Source organism: Passer montanus, unplaced genomic scaffold (genome assembly GCF_014805655.1).
Source record: "Passer montanus isolate IOZ18808 unplaced genomic scaffold, ASM1480565v1 scaffold26, whole genome shotgun sequence".
Lineage (NCBI taxonomy): Eukaryota > Metazoa > Chordata > Aves > Passeriformes > Passeridae > Passer > Passer montanus.
Genome location: NW_024367261.1, coordinates 11,235,356 through 11,253,007, shown reverse-complemented (window position 1 = coordinate 11,253,007; position 17,652 = coordinate 11,235,356). Strand labels below are relative to the sequence as shown.

The window sequence follows — 17,652 nt, the reverse complement described above, 5'->3', positions numbered from 1 at the left end:
ATGACATGAAGAGGTGAAAGCAGAAGACAGTTACAGTAGGACATGTAGAGCTAGGAAAGGCCAAAAGTATGAAGTAGAGGACAACAAAAGGGATCCATATGGCAGCAACAGTAAGAAGCAGAAAAAAAGGAGGATATTTTCCCCATTTCTTCTTTCCATTTCTGCTATAAAAATTGAGTAAAACCGGGGGAAAAAACGCACAAAGAAATCCACAAAGAAAAAAATAAAACACAGAGGCAGGACAGTGAGTAGCAGAACAATGATGCAAGTTCAAACTTACTTTTAATAAACACTTAGGCAAAGTGGAACTACTTTGACAGGTAATACTTGAAAGCACTGACTTCACAGTAAGGCTAGAAACAATGGTTACTGCCTTGTGAGCCAGGACATTTGGTTTCAGCTCCCGTCTCACATGAGAAGGAGATTTGAAATGCAATCTGTACTTCCAGAGTTTTGTACTGTGGGCTGCTGGAATTGAAATCAGATAGATAGAACTCCTATCTCACTTCTGTCTGCTACACCTCTCCATGCACATGTACCATTTCAAGATGAAGGGGTGGGGCTGCTGTAAGTGCTGCAAAACCACATGTAAGAGTATACCCAGGAGACTGGCAGCTGTCAAGCTATACAGGATTCACATGCCTGTTGGGACTGGCTGCACTGCTAAGCACCATTTAATTGCATAGAAGCATTAGGTAGCTATGTAGTAGTAGAAAGCCTGAGCAAGGTTTTGGCAGGGTGAGAGTGAGCAGCTCAGGTCTGTATCCTAAAGGAAGTGGTAAGATCTGTGCCTGGTTCAAGTTTTTAGCAATATTTGAAAATGTTACACAGTTGCTTCTACTGCTGTAACTTTTCTAGGTGCTACTAGGCCCAGTGTTTGTTCATTTGTTTCTAGTAAGTTGGAAATATTGAGGAGGGAGCTGTTTTAGTAGGCATGGTGGAGTGCATCAACAGATGGAGCTAAGGGAAACCTCTGTGTTTGTATGTCTTATACAACAAAACACAACCAAGTACAGGTCAGTGACACGGTTGTGTGATTTATTACTCAGGGTTTTGTCCATAGCAGGAATGTTGTAACTTAGAGGGGAAAAAAAAAAAGTCTGTTTTTAAATAAAAGTTCCCCACTTTTCATAGTTATTTTAAAATTGTTCAGCTGTGATAAGCAAAAGAAGGATCTAATTTCCATTTGTCTGTTACATAAATCTAAAATATGTTAAACACATATGCTAAACATTTTTCTCTTCAAACCGACCTCCTACAGAAGCACCACAGCTAGGCAGAGCACTCCCAGCTCTGTCAACGAGAGTACTACCATTGCTTCAGTGGGAACAAGGCTGAGCTCATAAATCCAGGGTGAAGACATTTCTGTCTCTTCCCTCTCTTCTTAGTAGTGTTTTTGTTCTTCTCCCTCTAACATCATGCTTAGTCACCATCAGCAGGTAGGTTGCGTAATATCTATTCAGGGACAAGTGTACTGAAAACAGCTCCATAGGTCAAGGTCATAGCTTCACTCCAAAAGGAAAAATACTGCCCTAAAAGAACACTCTCAATGAGAAAGCTGTTCTGAACTTACAACTGTGTCCATGTTGCATTTGAAAGTCAGGACAACACCAAAGCTCAAGAGCATGTTGCAACTCTGATTCACATTCATTCATGCAGGAAAAGGGCTTTTTATTTTACAGAACAGGATGTCTTGGGGATTCTCTTCTCATAAGGATCTGGTGTCTAGCCTGTTTCAACCTCAGCCGACATCCATACTTAATGTCTGTAAAAATTAGGAAGACTTCTGTTTTAAAGGGATTTTACAGCTCCCTTTAAAATTTTTTTCACTATGATGATATTATAATATACATACTCATAAAGGAACTTTGTGCACGAAGAGAAGCATTAATCAAACAGTAATTTGCCATTGTTTCCACTAGAGGATGAACATTAAAAAAAAAGTGAAACTGCATACTAGTAGTGCCCCTCCCAAAGCCTGTTCCTTTCAAAGTATACATACATAGTATGACAGAGAACTGGCCATATCATTTAAACTTAAAAATTTAATTCCAATAGGTTTGTGAGTCTGCTGGAGAAATGAAATGAAGTTCAAGCTCTGTAAACAAATACAGAAGAAGAAGAATAAAGAAATACTAGTTGTTTGGTGGGTTTTTTAAAATTTTTTTTCCCCTATGGATATTCTTACATGTGAAGTGTAGTTATAGCAGTATAGTTTTCTAAGTGCAATTCGATACATTTAGTTTCACATTTTCCAACATCCTGATTTTATAAATTAGACACAAAACCTTTCTCTGAGAACACCATTCACTAAGGTCTGTGCTATACAGGGCTGGTTGAAATTCTTTGGGATTGTTACTTGCAATTAATCATTGATTCTGTGGTTGCAGAACATCAGACACATGTTGTAAAATCCCTGAAGAACCAGTTGGTTGTATTAATATTCTCATTAAATACTATAAGCAGTTTTATAACTTTTGCAAACTCATGAACACCTAAATTTTTCCAAAACAAATATTATATAGTAATTTCTATTTAGTTTTAAACATTCTAGAGAGGAAATAGAAGTAGTTTGCAAAATCATGAGACCCCTTGGTTTTTCACATGTATCTGCCTGATAGAGCTTGAAAACTTGGAAAGACCCAAAGTCAGTTCTGTATTACCATTCAGTACAATTTGTTTTCCTCCACTGGGATTTTATTGGCACCAGCTAGTTCTATGAACCTGACAGGGTGGCACCCTTGCTCCCTGAAGAACCTTCCCATCATTTACTGTGTTCTGAATTTCAGAAGTTTTGCATTGCACTTGGAATGAAGCCAAAGATACCTTAGACATTAGGTAGCCATATTCCCTGGATTAATCTTGCATTTAATGTAGCCCAAAGCAGGGCTTTAGAAGGAATTTTGCAGCAACTACTCCCCTGGCCTCCTGAGGTCTGGAATTGTCCCACATGACCTTTCCACTTGGCCTAACATCATGGAGGGCATCAGCCTAAGTAGACAAAGGCACTTTGAGGCGTGACAACAGAGTCTGAGTCTTGGCAGAAGACCAGTGTCAGATATCAGAGGGTATCAGATGGGCAAGGAATCCAACAGTGAAGAGCAGGCACTAAAGACAAAAGTTATCTGTGTCTTATAAGGAAGGAAAGCTGGAGACAACATTGGAAAATACATTAAATGAAGATATTTGAAGACCGAGAAACTGGATGGGCAGGAGCCAAGAGGCAACAGTGAGAAAGAAAAGCAGAAGCAGTATCAAGACTTCCTGAGACTAGGATGAGAAACCCGAAGAAGGAGCAACTGGAACTGACTATCTGGGAAGGTACAAATAAACAAGAGGCAGAACTGGGTCATTTGGATTAAGCATTGGGTCATGCAGCCAGACTAATCTGTTCTTTTCCCAGGGGTAGAGGAGGGTTTGACGCTAACCTTGCACTTGCCTGATCTTAGTTCAGCCCCTGGCACAAATCACAGATACTGATGAAATGCCTGCAAGCTCAGGGGGAATAGCAGCACATCTGCAACCATGCCTATTTTATCTCAAAAACAGCTTGGGCTCTACACCAGCCAGGAGCTCTCTGGTTGCCAGAGGAACCTGTGGAGGCCAGACAAGCAGCTGGGGTAACACACACAAACAAATTCCAGAACATTAACTAAACTTGAAACCAAGTGAGCGTGACTTGGCTCATGAACTGAGGGACAGCATCACCCCACTGCCTGGCTACACAGAAAGCCAGGTCTGAGGATAAGGCTGTTCTCCTGAGAAACTTCACTTCAAGAATCATTAGCAAAAATATCCTACTTCCTTTTAAATCCTGGGAGAGATTGTAAAGCCACAAATTCACTTTTACATTTCGGGGTGTAACACAGATGCTATCGATTGGCCTGTCTCATAATATTGGCATGGGACATACTTCTCCTTCTCTGCCACCTTGGATGTGAGATATTACAAGTTACAGTTTGTGGAATGGAAATGCAAAAGTTCCCCTTGTGTCCATTCTTAACTGGAAGCTTCTTTTAAATAGGACCTCTCCCCTTTGGGGTAATTAGTGCCTGGAACAGCTGCAAAACCAGTATAAACTAGGAAAGCGCACATGGTAGAGCAACACAAGTGCAGAAGTACGTGTATGTAAGTGGTAAAGATTCCTGCTGCTGACACTCCATAGATATTTTAGAAATTATAAACTCTGCCTGTATAATCTAGAAATTAAATAACAGACAGCAGTAGAAATGAACACAAATGTTGTGCTTTTTGCGTCAGTTCTTGACTGATGCTTCAGAAAGTTCCTTTGAGTTAAATTTCTATTTTGACAATACAGCTATCAGGTGATACCCTTCTTGACCTCCATGCAGCAGCTCCAGAGGAAAAAAAAAAAAAATAGAAACCCCATACTCCCTCAAAACACACAGCCAAGGATTAAGCATCTCCAATACAACAGTGAGTTACATTTACAATCTAAGGCTGGGACAAACTGATTTTGTTTAAATAAGCTGTCATTAATTAGTAATCTCTAAATAATGGCCTCCATCCTTGGTGCCTCTCAGTATTTCCTCATCTCACCAGGTAGCAGCAAAAACATTCCAGATTGCATCAGCTTTGAAAGAGATTCCCCTTTGGCTAAACAGGATTGCACTCTGTGTGGACACTAGGATTTTGTCTAGTAACTTCTGGTTAATAAAGATAAGCAACCCTATAAGACTTAAATGCTACATGAAAGATTAAGGCCAGGGAGGGCTGTGGAAGGATGAAGAATGATTTTTCCTCCCTTCTTTGTTCTAGGCCTTTCAGTCATTATAAATTAACATTAACTCTCCTGTAGAGACAGTCTCGTCTTAACTCTCATCTTAATTTATACCTGGCTACTCCTGGATTTAAGAGGAAAGAATGACAAAACAAATAAACAACAGCAAAATATCATTTTAGAAGGAAAGAGGAAGCCTAACAGGCACTATAACAGAGTGTGTTTTATTGGAACTTGGCATGCCCACATGACGGATGTGACAGCACTTATCCCACAGGTAGCCCAATCAAGCTTCTTCAATTGTCAGTTCATGTTTAGTTGCCTCCTCAATGTCTTTAAGTTGCTGTAGCAGCCATTCTCTTTCTTTCTTTCTCTGTTACAGAAGAAAAAAATAGTTTAATCAAGCTAATCTATTCAGATATCACCTGCTTTCAAAAACAAACAACCTACACAAAGGACTTACAACCCAACTCAATTTTGGCTGGAGTTTTCCATTTGTTTTACGCAAAAAAACTTTTACTTTCAAAGCTGGCAAGTTTTCTTGACACACTCAAGAACAGTCCGGTACAGAGAAAATAAAAACAAAGCAGAACAGAATTTGATGGCTTCACACTGACATGACAACCTTCAGAGTCTAACTCTGCTGCCTTCCTATGCTTTCTATGGGATTTCCACAGCCCTTAGCAAATAATTAAATTTTCAGAAAATGGAGTTCTTGTGTGCCACAGACAACCAACACCTGCAGAGCATCTAGTAATCTAAGCTTTCCCCAGAAAACCCTACATTAGTGAAAAGGACTGCTCACAAGATCCCATTTGCAATGACTGTTGTTCTTTTTACAAAGAACTACAATTTAGATTTAACAGAAAAGTATTGGTTCCTCAAATTTGATCTGACTTGCTAACATTAAGAAACTTTAGAATTTCAATTACTGATTTCTTCCTATTCTTAAATGTCTTCTAAAGAAAGATACATTAAAATATACTTTCCCACTTGGGTACACAATGAGTCATACCAGCTCACAAGCTGAAGCAAAAAATACTAGTGTGGAAGTTTGCATGGCATCCTGTCTGTGATTAGGAATGGTATCACAGAGTTTACCAGGTTATGACACAATTCATAAACAGATGTCCTCACTGTTAAAGTTATGGAAATGTTCCATTAGTAAACTATTCTGACTTTACTAGAAATATCTCTATATATTCTGTGTTGGTAGAAGTTTGTGTAACTTAGCTATTGAATAACTAAATGAAAATCTTTACCTGAAGGGTTTTATCAATTTTCTTCTTTCTGGGTTTTGCTACCGGGAGGTCTTTTATCCCTGGTATTCCAGAAACAAGCCATGAGGGTCCACTCTTGGGAGTTACTGCAGCATCCACAAATGCTCTGGTGGTAGCTTGAGTTTCTGTGTTTGGGACAATCTTGTGAGCTGGCTCTTGATTTGATTCATCAGAGGCCAACACAGTGGAAAGCCTCTTTCTAGAAAATACAAGCTGAGAGCTTTGGCTTTTCTCCTTATTTAGTTCTTGCAAATCAAATGCTGTTGAAAGTTTTTTTGGGGATGAAGGAGGGATGTATACATCAACATGTACTAATGATACTTGAGAAAACGATCTACTTAGATTTGATTTTGGCATTGGAGAGCCATAAACTCTCTTTGTGGCATCATGGTCCTTGATTGACTGATTTGTCAGATCTACAGAAGATGGAATTGTTCTTGAGAGCACTGAGTCCACTGGGGTGCTGTGTTTCACCATTCTCTTTTTCAGAGATCTTTTAACATTCAGGAAAGAATCATCTTCCTCTGACATCTTGTAGTCAAGTTTATTGCCTTAAGAAAATAAGAAGATTGTGTCATTTTTCACACTGTAAAAGATGCAATGTAAGCTGAATTTTAGCAGCAAGCTGTTAAATCAAATCCTAAGTGTTTCTATTTTCATGTCTATATTCTGTCTTTACATGGAATTTATCCTTTATATAGATCAGTGTTCAAGCATTTAGAAGAGCCATGTTGAAAACAGAACATGAGAACACATCTGGTCACACATCTAACACTTACAACTCCTTTCTCAGCCTTCTGCATGAGGAGCTCCAAGTGTGCTAGAATTTTTAGAGATCTTTCATTAACTGCAACCTCATTAAGACAGTATTTCCTCCTTCCAGGTATATAAATAATATACTTTTGGGGTTTCAGCTGCTAACACTCTCTATGCAGCTGAAAAATATTAGATGGCAGAGGGACTACTGTTGTGTAGCAAGAAATCAAGTGCTCTAAAGAGATGGCCAGAGAATTTCTGGATTCACCAATGATCTCTTAATCAAATTGCCATTTTATTTCCCTTCATTCCTTGAAAAGTGGCTCACAAACCTCTAATTCCCTTCTATTCACTTGACATTTATCTTAGTTCAGCTGACCCTAAGCTTTGATTCTAAAAAATACATGTTCTGTGCAAGTCTACTTTCAACTGAATTTACAATGGCAAGCTTGCTTTTGCTAGTAGCATTATTCCTATCCATTTGAAAACCCCCAATAAAAAGAAACTCTGCTTCTTACACTTGCTACTTCTTAGGCAGAAAAGCCCAAGACAGACATCTGATTTGAGATATATTTAAGATAAATATCTAAATCATGTGAGCAGTTAAGTACTCCTAGTAATTGTTGAAATCTTTGCTTTCATGAGGTTGTTCAGATATATAATGCAGGTTGATTGCCCCATATTCTAAGCTGTATATAGATTGTGTCCTTGGAGGGGCAAAACAGGACTACCATGAAGCAGGGCACAAGAAGACAGAGAAGTATATTTGCTGAAGTAAAAGGTATTAGTTCTCCATTTTTTGTCAATGTTTTGCACCTGTGTAGTGTCTAAGTTTTCTAGCAGAGTTTCACATCCACTTTGTGTTTCTAAACACTGAGACAGCAAGATATAGGGCACTGACTCTTCAATACAGCAGAAGTCAGGTGTTTTGTAGGGTATCTTTTTTCCTCAGAAAGAGGGAGGTGTACTCCATAATAATTTTTATTTGGATACCCATTTATTCTCGCACTTCATAGCAGTGCTACCCTGTGTGACACATAGGCAGTGTCTGTAGACTAAGTGCCTTTCTCCTTTTCTGTTTAGACAGATTGACTTCCTTTAGTCTTTATCATAGAAGTGTACATGGTTAAGCTTAGAAAGGGAATAAGGAGGACTTTACAGCCACCACTCCTCCCCCAAACCTGTCCTCAGCTATATATTTTAATACTTTCCTCTTCATCATTAAAAGGTCAATTAAAAGCTATTTCTTTCTTAAATTAGTTTTTAACAAAATTTTTTCAACCAAAGCTTTTGTAGAAAACAACAAATTTTTAATTTTCACATTTCTCTATGTTTTAGAAAGATAATATGTAAAAGCAACAAGTTTTTCTGCTCCAACACCACTATAGATAAAGGAGAGAAGCCTAAAACCAGAGAAATATAAACTAGTTGAGAATATCAAAGTATACCACAGAGAATGCATTTTGCAGGAAATTTGACAAAATATAGCAGACTTACTAGACTGACCAGGTTCTATCTGATATCTTCCTTTTTAAGTAATCTAGCTTCAGCTGGTACTTCCCTGCTTATAAACCTGTTCATCCTGGCCATCATTTGCTACAGACACTCCCTAATTAACACATTTAGCATTTTTTGGGAGTATCAACATGAATAAATGAATAAATAACTAAATAGAAATCTAGGATTAGTTAATCCTAGGAAAATGGGCTAGCCAACTTATCTATATGCTATATTTATTGGTATTTAATCTCTGCTGTATCCTGCCTATTTCAATCACAAAAATACTCTAGTGGTTAATTGGCTTCACATGGCTGCTAAGGCACATTGAGGATCTGCTGCAAGATGGATGTATGTTGATGGTGTATATTACCATCCTGATTTTATTTTCTCACAGCTTTTCTTGTTCAAAAAATAAATGGGAAATTAATGTTAAATCTGCCATGAAAAAGCTCTTCTTTTGGAAAAATAGGAAGTGAGAATAAACTGAAAAACTGTAAATTTCAGTGTGAATGTCATGGTGTTTGCAGCTATTGTATCTTGAAGCATATGTTTTCAAAGTATCAGCTCCTAGATTAGAATTCCATTCGTTTGAAACAGTATGGTTTAGGTGGAAGACTGTAATTTTTATCAACTGAAAAGCAGCTGGACTACACCAGTCCTGAATTGCAAGTCAGCTTTGTGGTAGCTGATGGTAAACAGCTGTTATCACAATGCTGTAGGGCAAGAACAGGTGTGAGGGAGCATGTGCAGAAGTAGTGGAGTAGCCCCTTTTGACAAAGCATGACCTGTGGACCTTTAAGCTGATGAAACAGACCTAATTTCACAGCTTTATGTGGATGACCTGGGGTTGTAGAGTGCATCTAGCGTAGACAGAGGGGAAAAAGCACTGATCTTGCAGGAATTTGAACTTTTGGTTCCAGGGAGTCTGGGTATTTCAAACATAATCATAAACCACTCTCTCTTGCCACATTAATAGTTTTACTATGAATAGAGAATTGGAGCTACCAGTTCAAAATTTAGAAGTAACAGTCTGTCAGTATATGGATAAAGTTTCTAGGCTTAAGTTATGCGCCCCAAAGGAGCTGAAAGAGAGCTTGAGAAATGGAGGCACATTACAATCACATGGATTGCATGAGTAAACAACTTGGAAATAAATAGTCTGTCCAGAATAAGCTATTTATTTTCTAAACTCCCAGGGGAAGATCCTACAGTAATATTTTGAGAATTAAACAAAAACTATTTTGAGATACTTGTGGCTGGGGAAAAAAAAAGTCTCAGCCCTTTATAAACACAGACAAATCTTTACCTAAGTTTGAATATTTGTAGTTAGTTTTCATACCTTGTGGCTTGGTGAACAAATCCACCAAGCCAGTCATTCTGTGCCTTGCAGGCCCACAAGCCAGTTCCTTATATAGTACAGAGCACAGTGATGTCTTGACATGGTGTCACAATGTTTGTGCTGTACTGTGGCACACAGTATCACCTCTCCCCGCAGGGCAATGATGCAAACACTGAGCAGCATGAATCTGCATGAGAAGCATTTTGGGATGCTGAAAAAACTGACATAATTTCACTGGACCCCTTCAAAACCACATGGCCTTGCCTCCCAGCTGGTGCTTGGCACTCCTTTCTGTACTTGTCCTCACTTTTTGTGTCCTTTTCCATAGAATCTCACAGTTTGCAAGGGCTGTCTGTCGCTGCATCATCTTTATGTCTACCTTCCATGGCCTTTTCTGCAAAACTCTTAAAAAACAACTTCCCCCTTTTCTAAAAAGCCTTTTCTTTCTGTTTTTTTCTGGTTTTGTTTTTTTTTTTTTCTTGTTTTAGAACCTTGCTAAGTATTCTCAAGATATAAATTAAGAGATCTGTAAATTGTTCTTGCTGCTAATAATGGTTTATCATATGTCCTACAGATCCATCTCATTATGAAGTGGTGGCAGGATATTACAGAGAATAGGAAAGACATAACTGTACAAAGATAAGACAGAAAATAGTCCAATATTAATTAAAGATCAGAGCTCAGTAGGATGTTTACAGTGATTATATTACCTTGGTCTCAGTGTATCTGTAGCCGTTTTCTGTATCTGAACAGGAAACATGCAAACTGTGGCTTGAGTGACACCTTGAAAGCTTCTTGCATCTTTCAAAGAATGACACATACTGTGTCCTGCACTCAGACCTATTCATTATGAATAATTCCTTCACTAAATTTACATTTCTTGGAATGATCATCTTTATCCTCAGCATTGTCTACTTGGTATTTTGAATAATAACTTCAAAGATTTGGATACAACATTTTGGCCTATATTTACACACAATTCCTCTCATTTGTTGCATAATGCAAGATGGCACTTTATTCTAGCAATGTTAATATACATCTTCATATATATTATATCAAACTCCCACTGCTTTAGGTTTATGTCTTGAAAGATCCTTTTGTTGATCTCATTTTAGGAGATAATTTAATCTTCTTTCTACATTTATTTAAAAAAATGCAAAACCTACTTAAGTTATTGCATTCCTTTAAATTAAACATTAATTCTTAAATTTTTTACTTCCAAAAGCAACAAAAGTGGGGAATGTAATAACAGCACAGTGTTTTGTTCAAATTTCAGCCCTTTATTCCCGTTCAAATACATGCATTCACTTCAAAGACATGGAATTTTGGGGAGGCTTCATCTGGAAAAGAAAAATACAGGAATTATTTTTCAGTTTACCAAGGAATAATATACACAGAAGGACAAAAATGGACGCCTTTCTCCCATCTTCTGGTTTGTTTTGAGAGACTGAAATTCCTCAATTGCTGCTCTTTTAATTTCTTCATTTTCTAGTCTGAGGATGTTGCCAAACAGTTCTCCTGAAGGGAACTTGTATTCTGAACCAATCCTTAACTCATATGCTTCTCTAACATATTTTTTTGCATTGGATGTGCAATTCTAGTGTGTAAAGTCACAAATCTTGCATAAGTCTCCAAGCTAGGTGCTCTCCAATGGCTGGGTACAGTCTTTCCGAGGCAGAACATTAAGAGGCCCTCTCTCTGCTCTTGCAACTAGTCTGATGTTTTTAGGCATACAGGGTGATTCCAAGTATGTAATAAGAAATAGGAGCTGGTAATTCTACTCTGTCTGATGACCCATGGTGGAATGACCCTCAAAGCATTTTAAGAAAGAGGGAAGAGCCAGAGGAAGCATGGAAATACTGGTGAGGAGCAAAAGGAGAGTGAAAAGAAGAAATTAAGAGAGGGACACAAATGCTGAAGTGATTTCCTAAATTTAGGCTCACATAGAAATAATAAATTAGAAGAAAGATAAAAGGAGTACACAAAACAAAACAAAAAAACAACCAACCAACCAACAAAACCAAACTACAACAACACCACCAAAAAGGAAAAAAAAAAAAGAAAGAAAGAAAAAAGGAAATGAAATTATTTCCTAAGTGATTTAGAGGACTTGGGCCCAAATTACAAGCTATTTATGGATGAAAGTCCATAAAAATATAAATCTGATTCAAATTCACATAAACTATTCTTCCTGTGTCTGAGTTTTGTATATAGGCAAGTCAATCAGGAGTGCTCTAAGAGTTGTTGATCAGACCAAGCTCCTTAGTGAAAATAGGAGTGAAACCTTTTATTTGCTAATGTGAAGTCTAAAATGAGCAGGGAGCCTCATAATGAACAAACCTCTGCAGAACAGTCCTTTGGGGGTGGAGAGCATTATGGTACAGTGGGCAAATGGAGAAGTGATTCTGCCACATTAAGCTCCTTGGCAGCCACAGACATTGAAAAGGAAACAGTGCAACACATTCTGTGGACTTAATCTCTTCAAGTGTATAAAGCTGCACAGAGGGAGCCAGTGGAACATTACAAACTTTAAAAAAGCATCTCAGCACTATTTCTACTTATTTCAGTGGAATTACATGTCTGGACACCACTGAGAATCCTGAGTTTTGTGATAGGGTAAATAGGGGGGACCGGCGTTTTATATAGGTTTGGAAGACACTTTAGAGTAGAATAGAAAATAACAGATTACAATAGAAAGGAATAGAATATTTCAGTTGTAAGGGATCTTTAATGTTCATCCAGTCCAACTGCCTGACACTTTAGACTGACCAAAAGCTAAAGGATATAATTAAGGGTGAATGACTCTGAATGACTCTTAAACACTGACAGGCAAAGAGGATCAACCAGAAGCCTTTTCCAGTGTGTGGCCACCCGCTTGGTAAATAAATGCTTCCTAATGTCCAGTCTAAACCTCCCCCAACAAACATGGCTGTGAGCCATTCCCCCATGCCCTGGCATTGGGTACCAGGGAAAAGAGATTGGCACCTCGGTCTCCCCTTCCCCTCTTCAGGAATCTGTCAGGAGCAGTGAGATCACCCCTCAACTTCCTTATCTCCAATCTAGACAAAACCAGTGTCCTCAGCCTAGCATGTCTGCCAGCCCCTTCACCAGCAAAACCTTTACTGAAACCTTCAGAAACCAAGGATGATATCAATCCTTTGTAGTCTGTTAAACAAACTTTTCAGTGCCTGAAAAGCATTATGTACAATCTTGTTCTTCAGAAATTTTAAAGCTTTTGCCTTTTGGAACACTTTCTTCACATGTCATTTATGTTATGGCGGTAATGTAAAAGTGGTACTTTTGCAAGTGTTGGAGCTTTCCATTTTTCAGTGCGGCAATGACTTTTTCCTGGACAGAGGCAAGATCAATGTCTGTCTACAGTGTCCAGGAACAGAGTTACCTACAGCATAATTTTCATTCAATCTGATCACAGGAGCACCTCATAAGGAGCCTGAGAGGATGGCTTTAGGGAATCCTGGATATACAGGTGTTGCGATTTCATAACCTCTCAGTAAAAAAATGGCTTTGAACTAGCAATACACTGAGTCATGATGTTTGCTTCAGGTTATGTGTTTCTACAGCTTTTGGTTATGACTGTTATGACTGGACCTGTCTAACTGGATAACAAATCCAATTTTGTGCATTCAAAACCATAATCTTGAACTACTTACTGGGTTTCATGGCTGCTCAGGAAGTCAAACCCTTATTTGTCTAAATTATCTTCCATATGATTCATTTCAATAAGAGTTTAAGGAACAATGGAGCTTGGCTCTTTGTATCTGAACCATTTTAAAGAGTCTTAAAAACTTTTAATATTGGGGTCAATATAAATTTTTCACCAAGGTCTACCAGTTGCAGGCAATTGGAAAAAACAGCCAATTTTTTTTCTGCTTTAATATTATAGTAGGACTGAAGAAACAAGTTCTTTAAGGAACATACCTTTACATCTCATAGAAAAGTTCAGTGCCATGTCCTCTGTCAGTTTGGATCAGCTCTACCCTCAGATAGAGTTCTAGTGTCTATGTGAAAGGGTAATTAGTTTGTACACATGAAAAGTTGCTACAATATTAAGATCAATTATGAAAGCTTAAAGCATTAAAAATTGTTGTCTCTCAAGGTTGTAATACACAAGTAGCCAGTCTAAAACCATTGTGGGGGATGTCCAATTGAAAAAAAATTAACTTTTTTATATAGAAGTCTGGAGGATCAATATTTAACTTCAAAAAATCTAATTACCTCTGTAGTAAGAAGTCAGGTATACTTTAATAGAAGTAGAGATCACTGACCTTGATAAAATCAATGTGTTACCACTGCCTTTTTAATTGCGTCAATGATTCCTCTTCATTACACTCTTGTCTTACCAGAATGCCACTATGTGTTCTGTCTGCATGTTGTTTATTCACTAGTCAGTGTCCTATACACTTTCTATGTTTTTCTACACCCCACAAGTCAATCTGAGTTAATATTCAACTGAGACCTTTCCTCAGTAACTTGCTATGTCTTTTTTGATACAAATGCTCCTTTTTAATTATGTTGGCAGAGCTGCTGAGGAGCATATAACAGTATCGCCAAAGTTCAGTAAACATACAGAGTAACTATAGAGTTTGGGAGAAAACAGTCTGTGCTGCTTTCATGACCTTTGGCAATAGTATGAGCTAAGTTTGGCCAAACAAATGTCTAGCTTCAAATCTTTCAGGAACCAAAAAATGATGGATTTGTTTTACTTTATTACATCCAATAATAAACTAAAAGTGCTGTGCTTGTGCAGTGCAGCAGCATGGCCAGACTGAGTATAGTCCTGTGCAAGAAGTAAGGCCAGGTGAATATAAATGACTCTTTCTTGCAGCATTGGAATTGTGCAGATGAATCCCCAGATGGTTTAAGCTGGGGGAAAGTTAATTAATCAATCAGAGTCACACTGATTTAGTGAAGCAGTGCACTTCTGATAGGGAAGCTCATCTCCTTGATCTGTGATGGTGTAATTTATGTTACACCATCTCTATGAAAGACATCATTGGCATCTTCAGAGTGTGCCTTGTAAATGAAAAGGTTCTTGATAATAATGACTACTTCATCACTAGCTTCTTCCTTTCTAGCTCTTTATGGCTAAATTTAATAACAGTTAACAAATACCTAGTTATAAATACAGGAACAGTGTAAGCCTGGGAGACTCATATTGATGTAATATTAAAAACCAGTTTCTGTTCTGAGTTTTGAGCCTGGAAATCTACACAAACTACTGCTGAAGTTGACAGTAAAAATAACCTGCACACGACTGGGTATTAGGATCAGACCAGGATTCCTAAGCAGCCTGACTATACCTCAAGATCCCCATTCTTAAATGCTCTCTTGACAGTTCAGAGGGTTTCATGAGAGCCAAAAATGTCAGACAATCTCTAATACATGGCTCACTTTACAGCTGTGACTCTTTTTTTTCCATCATAATGGCCCAAACAAGAATATGGTCCATGATTTGATACCTGTATAATTGTTCCCTTCTGCTGAACACCATGTTCTGCCAGCAGAAACGGCATTAAGGTGACCCACTGCTCTAGGGAATGGCTGCAAAACTGGAAGACTTTGACATAGATACAATGGCAATGCACCAAGGTACACAATGGACAATGTACACAATGTTCTCATTTTCTATTCTCCCCTTCTGCCTGTTTGAAATCAACAATATCATTTTTGGACAAGAACCTCAGTTTCAGTCCTGGGTTTATGCTATAGAAATGCTGTATGGAATTCCTCATGACCAAAAGTGTTACCAGAGGGGTAACAATCTAATACTGATCCTGCCTCATTCTACATAAAGGCCTCAAACACTTCTCACTAATGCAAGGGCAAACCAAGAACAGTTCCATCACACTCCCTCACAGCGCTGTAATTCTGTACAACTCACACTGTGCTCTCTAACCTGCAAGAAAAACATCTGGGGAGACACTATCTAGCATTTGGATTGAAACCCTTTGCATCTGAGCCCAGGCTGTTATACATCACAGGGGACCCTGCATTTCCAGGGTATCTCAGGGCATATCTTCATGGACAGGAATGAGGCACCTGAGCACCTCGGCTTCTTCTCTGAGCCAGCCACCTGGGGGTCTGCTGTCATTTGGAAGTGGTACAGTCAAATTACTTTGAACCACCCAAATTTAGCAACTCTCTTGCGAGGCATATTACCTGACAAAACTGTATTAGTTTAAAAATAAATTTTAAGTTAACCTATGCTATTTTGCTATCAGTCTGGCTCTGTATCTTGCATAACATAAAATGACTACAAAATCTACACTTGGCCTAAATTAACCAATATTTTCTGCCTTGTGAAAAGGGAGACAGAAGCTTTCCCTCACTTTCTTCTAGTCTATGTGGCTGGTATTTTGCTGGTCATTGCATATTTGCTCTCCTCTGCTTGCACAGTGAACGGTGCTCTTGGCCCAAGCTGACTTACACTGTGGTCGATGCAGAAAATCAATGAAGCTCATAAGGGAGCTGAATTGTTCTCAAGAGATTCTTTAGTTCAAAGCAATTCTGAAAGCAGAATTGCAGCATTTCTAAAGGCATGTTCATAGCCTGACTGAGGAGCTGTAGCTGGACCCTCTGAGAGGCAGCTTGGTTATAGTAATGAATATAACTTGATTTAAAAAACAAACAGAAAAAATCCCAAACAACCTCCCCCCCAAAGCCAAACCAAAGCCAAAACAGCAATCTCATGCAGCTGTTTATTCAAGCAATTTTTTCCTTTATTTTTAATTTGATTCCAGAAATTATAATAGTGCAAACACTCAGTATAAAAGTTGCAATAAGAAATTTACATTCACATTTAACATTTCAGTCCATTCACTTTTTAACATAAAAATAGGACAAATATTCAATTGTTGTTCTCAATTTAACAATCCTGAAAAAGACTGGAAGATACTCTACAATAATATATTTACATAAAAATAGACCCGTATTATTAATGAAAATTTATCATTAGAAGTTACCCAGTGTTAAGTTATTGTATTGTAGTATGAATATACATATACATATATATATATACTGTATATGATAAAAGATAATATTTTTAAAGATAAAAATATTATTTATAGGTTCAGTGGGCTATAGAGGTTGGAATAATGACATCTTGACTTGTTCACTCCTTAAAGTTAGGACTACCCATTTTACCTATGTAGATGTTTCTTTTGTGGTACAGTAGGCTTCCTGGTCCTTTTGAAGTCACTGGTCACACCTCATCTGACATGGCAGAGGAATAGACACTAGAATAATCTAAAATCTCAAAATCTAAAATCTAAATTAATTAATCTAAAAATTCAATAATTGTTGAACTTAATATTTTCATTAATTTTACTGGGCTGTAAACAAGACAAAAAGTTATACTGAAAACTTTTATAACTATAAATACAGAGAAGAATACATTGGTTTTCCCATATGTCTACCTGATGCAAATAATGCTTTTTTTCTCAATGTCTAAGAAAATATTTGAGTTGGTCCAGAAGCAATGCAGAATTTGCTGCAAACATCTGCAGATTAAGTAGATTAAAATTCCTCTTGCACAGTCTTCTTATTGAATGTTCCAATTCAATCAGCCTTATAATACTCCAAGCCTGTATGTTTCTTCTAATATTTTAGTAAAGACTGGTATCCAAACACAGACAACATGACTGCTCTTGAAATGGGTTTGCATGTTCTTGGTAAACTACTAGGGAACATGAATAGGCTACATGACTCTTTCTTATCCGTGTCTCTTCTTCAGGCCCTTGAGCAGAGAGATGCTGCCCTGTTTGCTGATGGCAGATTGAAGCCTTATTGCCCAGCTTGCTGCCAGCTGCTGGTGCCTGCACTCCCATCACAGACTATGTTTATATGCCCTTTCAGGTTTGTTATCACATGTAGTGCTTCCTAATAAGATTATGTATTATGTATTTTTTTTCCCTAAACATCTATTATGTATAAAAAAATCAACTTACTGAAAATATATTTTCTTGTTGAAAAAGAAGTTTGACAACCATGTGACAGAGGACCTGCAGAGGGAGATG

At 37.9% G+C, this 17,652-nt stretch overlaps 1 protein-coding gene across 1 annotated transcript; it reads right to left on the bottom strand.

Annotated features, from left to right (window-relative positions):
• Window positions 1-4,408: 4,408 nt before the first annotated feature.
• LOC120503564 (coiled-coil domain-containing protein 201-like) lies at window positions 4,409-8,293 on the bottom strand. Its single transcript, XM_039712162.1, has 3 exons — window positions 8,275-8,293; window positions 6,004-6,572; window positions 4,409-5,114 (listed from the first exon to the last, which is right to left on the bottom strand). The coding sequence occupies exons 2-3, from the start codon at window positions 6,550-6,552 to the stop codon at window positions 5,028-5,030; spliced, it is 636 nt and encodes a 211-aa protein (XP_039568096.1). The 5' UTR covers window positions 6,553-6,572; window positions 8,275-8,293; the 3' UTR covers window positions 4,409-5,027.
• Between the last annotated feature and the right edge of the window lie 9,359 nt (window positions 8,294-17,652).

Bases quoted from the DNA above. Each gene is read 5' to 3' on its own strand.
- LOC120503564 (XM_039712162.1), bottom strand. From the start codon at position 6,552: ATGTCAGAGGAAGATGATTCTTTCCTGAATGTTAAAAGATCTCTGAAA. The intron at 5,115-6,003 runs GTAAAGATTTTC...CTTCTGTAACAG, and splicing joins AAATTGATAAAACCCTTCAG to AGAAAGAAAGAAAGAGAATG.